This window comes from Excalfactoria chinensis, chromosome 1 (genome assembly GCF_039878825.1).
Source record: "Excalfactoria chinensis isolate bCotChi1 chromosome 1, bCotChi1.hap2, whole genome shotgun sequence".
In the NCBI taxonomy this organism is placed as follows: domain Eukaryota; kingdom Metazoa; phylum Chordata; class Aves; order Galliformes; family Phasianidae; genus Excalfactoria; species Excalfactoria chinensis.
The window spans coordinates 101,510,851-101,522,781 of record NC_092825.1 but is presented as its reverse complement, the minus strand read 5'-3'; the positions used below and the strand labels follow the sequence as shown (position 1 = coordinate 101,522,781).

At 39.7% G+C, this 11,931-nt stretch overlaps 1 protein-coding gene across 7 annotated transcripts in view; it reads right to left on the bottom strand.

The window, feature by feature from the left end:
• Window positions 1-431: 431 nt before the first annotated feature.
• TTC3 (tetratricopeptide repeat domain 3) overlaps window positions 432-11,931 on the bottom strand; it is a 55,565-nt gene continuing 44,065 nt past the window's right edge. For 5 of the 7 annotated variants that reach the window (XM_072329230.1, XM_072329255.1, XM_072329238.1 and 2 more), the window contains 11 exons: window positions 11,009-11,148; window positions 9,573-9,641; window positions 8,649-8,745; window positions 7,421-7,521; window positions 6,381-6,474; window positions 5,725-5,823; window positions 3,545-3,945; window positions 3,015-3,132; window positions 2,640-2,873; window positions 2,351-2,440; window positions 432-1,683 (listed from right to left, as the gene is read on the bottom strand). In XM_072329230.1, the coding sequence (XP_072185331.1) occupies window positions 1,573-1,683; window positions 2,351-2,440; window positions 2,640-2,873; window positions 3,015-3,132; window positions 3,545-3,945; window positions 5,725-5,823; window positions 6,381-6,474; window positions 7,421-7,521; window positions 8,649-8,745; window positions 9,573-9,641; window positions 11,009-11,148 (1,554 nt within the window). In that variant the 3' untranslated portion in view covers window positions 432-1,572. The remainder of the gene's footprint in view (window positions 1,684-2,350; window positions 2,441-2,639; window positions 2,874-3,014; window positions 3,133-3,544; window positions 3,946-5,724; window positions 5,824-6,380; window positions 6,475-7,420; window positions 7,522-8,648; window positions 8,746-9,572; window positions 9,642-11,008; window positions 11,149-11,931) is intronic. The other 2 variants (XM_072329264.1, XR_011902848.1) reach the window with 2 other exon arrangements.

Below are 11,931 nucleotides of genomic sequence, written 5' to 3'. Positions count from 1 at the left end.
TAAAGAAAAAAATACAACACACCCACCTTACTAAGGACCCCGAGATCCCATCTATCTGTGCTGTGAACACAGGGACAAGATTGGCTGGTAACAAGTACAAACATAATTGTAATTGTCAGTTCAATGTTAAGACCTCACATTAACAGCCAGTGTTGCTTTACCCGTTTTCACACTCAGCTTACCCTTATCACCTCATGTCTGGCTGTGTTCTGATTAGAGAACACTGTCACCTGTGGCATGTACAGGGCTGCTCTGCCTGTACTCCCTCCCCGTGCACACTGAGAAAACAACGTAAGCTGACAAGAATGCAAGCAGTGTACCACAGAGCAGAACAGCACCTAATCCTGCAGGCAGCACAGTGCCTTGGCTCTCAGTACCTTACTCATCAAGAATTCACAATTAGCAAACATTATACAAAAAGAATCACCACAGCGGCTGCAGTAGTAACTTTATTATTGACCCAAGTTCCAGTAAACATACTGACTTACCGAAAGATGCTTTGAAACTTCAACTGTGTACTCATTAACTTGGGGAAACAATTGATCTGTTAGGCCACGGCCTGAAATAGTTGAACACAGCTCGTGCCCAAACCATGGTCAGACTCGCTGCATTTTGAGGGTGCTTACACCATGCGCAGTACCTTATCTAGCCCTGGATGTTTGGCTGACAGCAACCAATTTCACAAGGCAGAAGGCGCTCATGGCACAATCGGACTTTCCAAGCAGCAGGACAGCCATTCCTTCAGCTGGTTGTACCGGGTACCTCACGCTGTTGACAAATTGGCATTCGTGCACAGAACACAGCTGCATTATATTGCTTTGCCAAGAATAAAGATCCTTTAACACCAATTTAAACAAATCAGCTCAACGAGGAGGGAAATCTAAGACATATTTTCACATTACAGAATTGAATTGTTCTAAAATTGATGTATGAACGGGAAGATTCACAAGGATACTCAGTGCTTCAAAATGCAGCTAAGAGTCGTCATTTAAACAATTTGAATTATCAGCTCCAGATTTACATGGAGAAAAGAGTTGCAATTTCACGAGCTACATTTGTAATGATCTAAAGAAGCCCGATTCAAACCCTGCAATTGTTTATACCAGGGAAAACGATGGCTTGGTTATTCCAAATTCTGCTAGTCTGCTGCTTGGCCCACTTCTTTTATTTTGAGTGTAGTATCAGCTCTAAGGAAAACCCCCCTTTTTAGAGGAATTGTGCACAGACAGAACCAGCCTTTGAGAAAAACAGATAGGGGAGTTCAGAACCCTTAAGCAAGAACCCCACCAGCCTTGTGTGGTCCTGGCCTCTGAACTACGTGAGGTGCACACGCTTAAAGCAGCAACCAGGAGAAGCGCTGGGTTATGGAGCACACTGTCTTCATTCAGTAAGCGCCACAGCAGTACCTGCCTCTTACAGCCTAGTGCAAAATACTGCATTAGAACAAGTTCTGCCATCGTTCCCACTAAAACCAGCGTTCCACCTCTTAGGCATCACATTTCCATGCCATGTCGGGATGGTGATTTTTCTGCAGGCACTCCACACCTTACTGAATGTCAAGTAAAACAAGGTTTAGGCATATTTGTTGCGTGCAGGGAGCTCAGGAAAGTCTTCAGGTAACAGAACGTGGATCCGACAGATAGGGCAGGTACTCGAATGTTCCTTAAGCCATTTTCTAATGCACTGCAAAAATAGGAAAATTATATTGGAGAAACAGTCTTGGTCTGGTATAAAGAGTTCAGCATGACTTTCTTAATAACTGCTCCTGGCAGGTAAGAGATTTTCTACCCAATTCTACAACTTGCTATGAAATCTGCCGTTAGAAAACTATTCTCCAGTTCTGATGTTCTGCTCACCAACCTATTTTGCAAGTGACAAAAAAAAGCAGTAAACAAATACGGAAGTGGGAAGAAGTCACGGACAGAAGTATTGTGTTATGCCAGCATAATTTTTTGCCTCCTTACTACATGAAGTTAGATGTGCAGCTCCTGTCAGGTGGAAAATGCAGCTTTATAGCAATGGCCCCTTCTCTAAGGATGCTGCAAACAGAAATCCGTGATTTGGTTACCAAGACTTGGATTATTCTGAATTCAAAGCAAGCTTGAATTCGTTCTGACAAGTTACCATCTAAGTTAAGGTCTAAAACTGGAAACATTCCAAAACAGTAAGATTGTGTATAGCAAATCTTGGTGCAAAAAGTATGGAAGGGAAAACCATGTCCTGCCGTTCCAAACTTCAGACGCTGAAGGACAAGGGGCAGGGAGAAGCTTTTAAAAAGTAAAACCACTGCATAACCGAACAGAGAGTTAGTCAGCACTTGCATCTAAAGGAGTAAGAAAAAAATCCTTACTTCTCTGTGAAAATGATGCCCACATTCCAGTTCACAGGAGTCTCTGCTCAGCTCATCATGGCAGATGGTGCACGGATCATCGCTGGAAGGCTGAAAGTTTGTTTTAATAAAAAATATATTTGAACAAAAAGCAATTAGTAAACAAATAGCAACAATTTATCTTTTTTTTTTTGTCCACAAAATGAAGAAGTCCCGATTACTTTTTGTCCAGTGATACTTTGATTGTTTCACATCTCATAAAAAAGCACATGGTAATAACTTGAAATTCACAATGCAATAGAGAACTTACTATATAGTCTAGTTTTTTCCATTTGGATTTCACTGTTGCTCCAGCATTCCCCCAGGGCTGGAGATTTGGCTGAGGTGGCAATGTGTTTTTACTTGAGGTGCTTTTGTATGCAGGTCTTGCCTTGGGTGCACTGGAAATGTTTCCTTCTGCAGCTGCTTCCTGACTCTGAGTTCCCATCTGTCCCACTGAAGCGGATGATGCTGACTTCATATGTCTCCCTACAGAAGTTGATGCCTAGACAGGTATGGGATAAGAGTTTTGAGCAAGTTCACAGTTCAGAGCTTGACAGCAAGGAGAAATTTGTATTCTCTTTTAATGCTGCATTAATTCCACTGTCAGAGATGCACAGTAGAAACAGCAGCAGCTACAACAGACCTCATTTTGCTGGTCCAGAATGAGATCTGTCACTCTGCTTAGAATTTCAGTGGAGCTCAAACTTGATGTATTCCCACTTCTTCTTTGTACATCTTTTATGAACTTAGTAAACTCTGAACTGAAAGAAAAATGACACGATTACTGACGGGTAATACTACAGCTACTATAGGCATATTAGATGACACTGTAGTTTCCATGTTTGACTTATAGCAGGAGAGCCTGTAAAAGATCCTAACCTCTCAATAGAACTGCAGCAAGGACTTACTTCTAACACCTCTCAATAACTAGGATCTAGCTGTCGTATTTGTAAAAATAAAACACTGCTACTTCTATTCGCTGAAACATTAGGTCTACACTGTAGGTCAGTTCCAATAAGCAAAACCTCAATGAAGAAGGTTAAACACATAATGTTATTCTTTTGGAGAGAAAGAAGTACCCAGTAAGAAATCGATTCTTTTTGTACTTTATCCATGAAAGCTTAGAATTTCTATCTATTACCAAATAAAGCATTACACGCATTAAAAAAATACCTGCTGTAGCCCGGAAATATAGTTTGTAGATGAGCAATAATATTTTCAAATGTGTTGTTTGAAGAGGGCTTCATCTGTGTAGCTGAATCATCTTGGTGGGTTTGGTTTGGCCGTATATTCTGAGTATTGCTGCCTGAAACCTTCGACATAGAAGTTAGCAAAACTTTATCGGCATACGATCCCGTCCGAGCTTTGGAGTTTGTTTTCACTGATCCATCACTTGCTGAGCAAACCTTAGAATTTGCATTTGCAGGTTTAACTCCAGCCTGGGTATTAAATGAAGCAGTTACTGGACCTTGATCTGCAGAACTTGAAACTGCAGGAAGTAAATTAGGTTGTGCAGATGCAGAGGAGTACAAGACAAGGGCTGGATCACCGACGGCAGGTCTGCTTTGCTTTCTCTACAAAATAAACAGATTCCACAAGAAAAATATTAATCGAAGTCAACTGAGCAGAACTCTGGAGCATTTGCGGCATGAACTGCACTATGTTTTGGTCACACTGAGGAACTGGAAGGTCATATCCAAACTTTTCTGCCTAGGTGAAAATACTGTACAAAAGTGCCCTCTATTTTGTACTGCACAGAGACAACTGGCTTGAAGTAGGATTTAAAAGGGTAGCATGTATGCATTCAATGTGTTACTTTTACGTATTATGGGCTTACTAAGGAGTGAATGCTGCTGGACAGCTGTGGTATTTGAAGTATAGTTTAATGTCGGTGTGAGAAATCACTGCTTTAACACAAGTGCCACCAATCTGAAAATACATTTACTTCTTTTAATTGGCAATATAAACAATATATAACCCAGTGCAATATTTGTTCACTTATTTACTTTAAAAACAAACCCATCAGCTAAAGGTGTCATGTTGAGACTCCTGGAGTTCACATGATCCAGGAAGACTTCTCGTTGCACTAACAACTCTTTCATAAATGGAAAGAAGTAGTGAGAACTTACAGGAGGCTCAATTGGACTTTCACAAATTCTCACATACTTTAGTACACAGCTTGAGGTTTGGTTTTGTTGCTCCTTACAGATTTGTTTATTAATTTGTGTTTCTTATACCTCTTCATTAAAAAATGCTAAGAATTACAGATGGAATTAAACAGTTAAGGACAGCAACCGTTTTCATCAAGTCTTTTTCATCTGGATACAGCATTTGCCTCTTAAGGTCTCCCTGACGCTAAAAGAACTACAGATAGATTTTCTAAGAAGTTATTCCTCCATCACGACAATAAAAGCAAGAGCCAAACATGTAACAAGTGGAACAAAAACCACTCTACTTCCAAACTTCTAAAATGATGGTTTCCTAAAGAGGGTAACTAAGAGTATCTAAATATTCTTTAGAGTTCTGTGCCAATAAGACAAAAGAAGGGACCTAAACCTTAGTGGGGAATAAAAGGTATGCCAGAGAACATAAGGGACTATGAGTCCAGAAGTACTGCAGTGACAATCATAACATACTACAGTTTTGGAACAGAACCTTGCGTCTGAATTACACCCAAAAACAAAGGAAAGAAAAAAAACGTGACTTTATGCAGAGAATACATATTTTAAAGGAAGCTGTGGTATCTATGATGCTTTTGAGGATTTCATTTTGGCACGTACCAGGAATGCAGTTTACTTAGAGTTTAACTCCTCTATTCTAAAGAATGACTGAGCTCTTTTTGCTTTTCTCCAAACTGTCCCAATGTACAGCAACTCACGCGTGCTATTTGTCTTCATGACAGGGCATCAGCTCTGTGCCCAGGTTTCAATTTTACTTCAGTGAATGGCAGCATTCAGGCTGCTGGCATCATCGCTGCAGCTAGCTTGACTACTTCAGCACGGTTGTGTATCTCCCAAAAACCATGCTGATAGGGAATTCAATGAGTACTGACTTACACTGCCTTTGTCCTGGCACCAGGAACTAACGCACACTGTTTGGAAGTGACTGACATGATTCAAGCAAAGCATTTGTGGAAATGCTGACCTTTAAGAAAGTGCTTTTTTAACAGCATTTGTCTGGGATGTAGTCATTGTAGATTAAGTTCCATAAATGGCTGTACCGCTCTGAATTCAAGGCTACGTACTCAAGTTCCCCGTGTACATGTTCTGTAATGGACAGCCATGCTGATGCAATCTTACAGAATTTCTTTTCAGAATGTCTGAACATACCACTATCGCACATAAGATACATACTAAGACACTGGGAAGAGATGAAAGATCCACAGCTTCTATTCTGGTGAGGCAGTTTCGAACACCATTTTTCACCTTCTCAATTTTTTCTTCATACTCAACCTGTGGAAAGAAAACAAATTCCTCTCCAAATCACCATTAAATAAAGCTCTTCCGGTAGTTCAAACAGTAAAAGGCAGCAGGCCTTTCACACGGCTACAATATGGCTGCCATCTTCAACGGTAACACGAATCTCTATGGAAGTACTTGCATTAATGGCTGGAAACATTTGTGAAACACTTAACTTTTCAGACTTCACCTACATGTTCCATACAGCTTCCCTTTTAAAAGACAGTTTTGTCTTTTAAGTTGCACGGACTTCAAGGTTCAAAACATACAACAGAACTGACAGACTTGTCAACCTGGGATTCTATAAACTTGAACGACTTGTACAAAGGAAAGACTTCTGCCTTTCTAAAATGGAAGGTGTTCATCACAACTTAAGAAGATTTTATCATCAGGCCTTATAATCAAAACTATCGCCATTAAAAGAAACGCAGATTGGCATGTGGAGAAGACACCGGTGTTTTAAGAAAGGAATGAAAAAATATTTAAGTTATTTATCCTGTTTTAACTTCCAAAATTCAACTTATCCCTAGTTAAGAGAAATTAAGACTTACCTTTACTTTCTCCATTTGTTTCTTTATATTTGAAATAAATACTTCCCAATAATTAATCTGTGACTTTAAGTCAGGAAGTGCTGAAGCTGAGCTGCTGAAATAATGAAGATTTTCAGTTAAACTCCAACATTCCCATTAATTTGTCTACTTTGAAGAAAAGAAGGCTGAAAGGCAACCGCGTTGCTCTCTGAAGCCTTCTGAGGACAGGATGCAGAGGGGAAAGTGCTAGGCTCTTCTCTTTGGTCACTGGTGATAGGGCACACAGAATGGCACAAAGCTGCACCGTGGGAGGTTCAGAGTGGGCCTTAGGAAAGATTTCTTTACATGAGGGTGGTCAAACACTGGGACAGGCTTCCTAGAGAGGTGGCTGATGCCCCATGCCTGTCAGTAATCAAGAGGCATTTGGACAATGCCTTCAGTAACGAGTTTTAACTCTCGGTTAGCTCTGACAGCAATTTGGTTGGTCAGGCAGTTGGACTCAATGACCTTTGCAGGTCCCCTCCAAATGAAATTTTAAGACCTAACAGCTTGAGTCACAGTTAAAGCTATTCTAAGCTAAAATCACTTAAATTACTTGCACCTATGTCCTGTCCAGTCGTAGAAGTAGACTCCTCAAATGTATAATAGTATTTTGGGACAACCTACACAGGGAGATGGAACACAGCATATGTTTTTAAAATATTAATTCCTTCACTCTCGTCAAATGCCCAGCTGTTTTGCTTCATCCCTTTTTTATTTACATTGCAGCCCTCTTCCAGTGCTACTGGATAGCAGTAACTGGGACATTCCCAGCAATCTCATCTTCCCAAGCTAAGAAAGAATTAGCAAAGAAGTTTGCTTCTCACGTGTTGGTAATTTAAGCCCGGAATAGAAATCCAGCTTCAGGAAAGTTGCATTTAATGACTGTGCACATTTCAGGATAGCATTGCTTTGTGAGCAAAACTGATTTGTCTAGTTATAACGGTCACGATTAAACATCTAGCAATTGCTTTTGCTTAACAACAAGTAGCACTGAAATTCCTAGTGTAAAGACTCCATACCTGTTTAGTGACTTCAACATCTTGAGATTTGCTTCTGCTTTGGCAACTACGCCGTTTAGTTTGCACAGTTCGCTTTCTTTCCAGTTTTTGAGTACTGATATCTGTAACAAAACAACAGCTTTTTAAGAAGTGCAACAAAAGCATTGCTGATACAATGAATAAAGCCTCAATCCCTTTAAACAACAATCTGATGATACAGGGCACACCTGTATAAAGAAGTTAAGAACTTCTTTACAGTGAGGGTGATGGAGCACTGGAAAAGGCTGCCCAGGGGGGTGGTGGAGTCTCCTTCTCTGGAGATATTCAAGACCCGCCTGGACGCCTACCTGTGCGACGTGGTGTAGGGAGCCTGCTTTGGCAGGGGGGTTGGACTCGATGATCTCTAGAGGTCCCTTCCAACCCCTACAATTCTGTGATTCTGTGATTCACTCACAACTGAACTTCAAGTAGAATTAAGGGCACAGGCAGGCCTCTGAGGAGTTAAATAGGTTATATTCACTTGAACTGACTGTAGAATGTGTGCATAGATGTTCCTTCCATTTGCAACGTAAAAATGCACGTGTGTTCATATACACATTTTAAGTGTTTAAGGCAGTCTTTCAAATGTTGTATGGTAAAAGACCAACACGGACCAACAGTCTAATCTTTGTATAAAATTCCACTGCTCATATAACAGCCTTCAGACTTTTTCTATGAAGAAACAATTGTACGTCACATGACATATTTTTCCCGTATTAAATGCTATTTGGGCAAAAATACTGATGTTTATTAGTAAACTCCTCCTCTCAGTGAAATAACCAAGTTGCATTCTGACTGCCAGACTATGAAGCAGCTATACGTTCCCTGAGTAGGACTTATTTTTGCAAAGGAAATCCTATTTTCCTACGGTTAATACTCACTAATGAAATGAATTCATAACAGGGCTGAGTATAAACTGAGTTATTAGCTAAACGTTTTAGGCGATACCAGAAGCCCCAAATTCTGTACAGTTATAACACTGGCCAACAACAGACCAACATAGTGATGATCTGCAAAGTTCTGCAGGACAACATAATGAACAGCAGTTGTCAATATTTGATTAAAATTTTTAATGTATTCTTATAAAATGTCTTAGGTGCTTTTAAAAGGGAAATTGTTAAATAAGACTTCAACAGTCATCTTCCCTATCCAGCAATGCAAATGATCCAGACTGTAAAATAAGTGTTTCAGGGCTTTTTTTTGTTTGTACCTCTGCTTTAACAGCTCTCTTCTCATGCTCCTTGAAGTCATCTTGACTCTTTTTAATAAGTTCTTCCAATTTTACTTTCTCATTAGCAAATTTATTACTGCAAAACAAAAAAAGGTCAAATGTCTGAGTAACACAACAGAGCAGTATTTAGAACTGATGCCATTTTGGAGGTTTTCTATGGCTATTACTTCTCCCATCCTCAGAACCATTAATCTGCATTTACGCTGTACACGTTCTTTCTGGCCACATTATCATGTTCTTGTAGCTATACTGCTGGCTCCATGGACATAACTTTGGGATTTCTGAACTAAATTTCACTGTGTGACGTAATAAGTTGACAGGAGATTGACTACTACAGTCATGCAAGTTTTACTGTTCTGAATCTGTTCACATAGAAAGTTTATCTATAAATTAAACCTCGAATTCCAGCTACATGCAAGTTTTATGAAGTGTTTAGGTATCTGTGTATATTTAGAACTACAAACTTGGATAAGTAGTATGTATGTAGTGCACCCAAATTCTAAGGGGTTCTAAAATACAGGATCATGTTATCAAGAGAAATATCTGACAGCATTTTGGAACGATGGCTTTTAATTATTGTAAAGCCACCATCCCTGGAGGTGTTCAAAAAGCATGGAGATATGACAATGAGAGACACAGTCAGTGGGCATGGCAGGGATGGGCTGATGGTTGGACAAGGTGACCTTAGAGGTCTTTTCCAACCTTAATAATTCTATGATTGTAAATAGCTACAAGAAAATAATATTTACTCATGGTAAACAGAAGTAAACTAGTTCAGAATAAGAGACATAAGCTGAAGTGCTTATTTTTTTCTGATCTTTCACCCAGAGTGAGACAGGCAACTCCAATAATGAAAAGTCAATAGAAAAATATAAATATTACTGAGAGGTACAAGAGTTTTACCTGGTCTCAAGATATGTATTCAAACACGTGTTATACTCCTTCTCCTTCTCGTCAATGGTCTTTGAATACCTAGAGCAATCAAACATTCATAAAGCTTGTTTTGAAAAATGTTCTCTAGCAAATACATGTCCCTTTATAACCACAGTGTCAAATACACAGCATTGATAATTTGTATGTCCTATATATTATTGTTGTATGTGCACTTAAATGTACTACTAATTAAGAAGCAAGTAACCAATGTAAGTGCTAGCTGATAATTATTCATAAAAGATTTGGCCCAAGCTATTCACATTAAAGATAATACAATAGCATTCTATGACAAAAGTCTTCTCAAGTCTGTAAAGCTGTCAGCGAACATTAAAAATACAGCAGGGATCGACAAACCTGCTAATTAAGTCAGCTCCAGCAGTTATCTGGCAGCAGTTGTAAATGGTTACCTGAATGTGCAAAAAGAAAACCAAACCAAAACAAAAACCCCCAAAGAAACAAAACTAAAGCAGATGTTCATACTTCACACACACCATTACTGTGAGAAAGCTTCTGGCTTGCTATACAGCCAATGATAAAGTTACTTAAAGACTTCTCTGGTGCTTAAAATGCTATGTGAAAAGCTACATCAAATCACACAATATGTTTTTCAGTGACGCGATGTCTGAGCTGCCTGGACTGTGGTAGAAAGCTGAATGAAACTGCTTGGCATTCCTTCACAGCCAGAAAACTACTTGCCAGGGGAATACCTGGGTTTGCTGCACACAGGACTGTGGTAGGATATGGTAGGATATTACTGATCTAAGTTCCATAGGAAGCTCTGCAGACTTCTGTTATAGGGTGAAGAATGGGTAAAAAAAACAGAACAGGTACAAGCAGCTATGTGGCTCCTGCAGTTTTACTTCAAACTGAGAATTAAATGCTAAGTCTTGAAAGGAAGCATCCCAAAATAAGCTTAGGAACGGATAAAAGGAGTGAGAGAAAGATGCAGATAAGTTTACTTGGATTGACTGAGGAGGATCAAGACATGAAAACTGAAATAAATTGAGAATTTAAGACCAATCATACAGCAAAAGCAGAGCACAGTGAGGAAACAATGTTAAGTCATGAAGGAGGAAAGTAACTAAGCAGTGCTGATCTAAAGGATTCTGGAAAGCCAGGAGATTCTAAGTAGTGAAGAAATAGTATTTATTAGGTTATTAAAGGTTAAGTAACTATAAGTGTACCCCATTGACAGCAGCTCTCTAATCCAAAAGTTGCATATAACTTACTTTCAGAACTATATTATCAGAGCAAGAAGTTTTCATTCTGCACACCTCAAAGAATATCAGTGGATATGAAACTTATCACAGTCTATTAGAAACAGCCGTACGTACTGCTGCTTTTGGAAGAAAAAAAAGACAACAAGCCAAAGGACAATAATGTAAGTCTGTGTTCAAAAATGGTACCTATCATTGGTATCCATATGCTTTTTGGCTGTGTTCCTCATTGCTTTTAAGTTCTCTTGATTTTCCTTTTTCTCCTGTTGCCACTTTTTAACTTTAATTTCTAAAGCTTGATGAAGCCACTCCACTTCTTTCTTAAATATCTAAAAGCAGAAAATAAGAAAACATTTTTGCATACGGTATTCTGTTAAAATGCAAGTTAGAGCAGATTGCTGACACATGATCAAAAGAAATGCCACTGAAATTAACACTGACAGCTTCACTTAATTTACTTTTAGGTCAGGAATTTAGCACAAGTTTGTCTCTCTCTTTATTCTGCCCTCATGAGGTCCCACGTGTAGTACTGCATCCAGGCCCAAGGTCCCCAGCTCAAGAAAGAGTGGAGCTGTTGGGATGGGTTCAGAGGAAGATACGACAATAATAGAGGGCTGGAACACCTCTCCTATGGAGAAAGGTTGAGGCAGCTGGGCTTGTGCAGCCTGGAGAAGAGACGGCTCTGGGGAAATCTTACAACCTTTCAACAGACAGAGTGCTTATAAGAAAGATGGAGAGAGACTTTTCACCACAGCCATAGTGTTAGGACAAGGAAAATGACTTTAAACTAAGGGGAAATTTAGGTTCTATCAGGAAGAAATTCTTTCCCTGAGGGTGGTGAGGTGCTGGCACAGCTGCCCATAGAAGCTGTGGTGCCCCATCCCTGGAGGCACTCAAGCCCAGGTTGGATGGGGCCCTGGGCATCCTGAGCTGGTGGGGGGCAGCCCTGCCCACAGCTGGGGGGTGGAATTAGATGATCTTTGAGGTCCCTTGCAACCCAAAACAGTATGTGATTCTATAAATGTTAAAGCCGGAATTCAGGAGATCCCAAGATGCAGTAATTTACTCCAAAAAAATGCACAAATGAAAGGAAAATTCATGAAAAGAATATT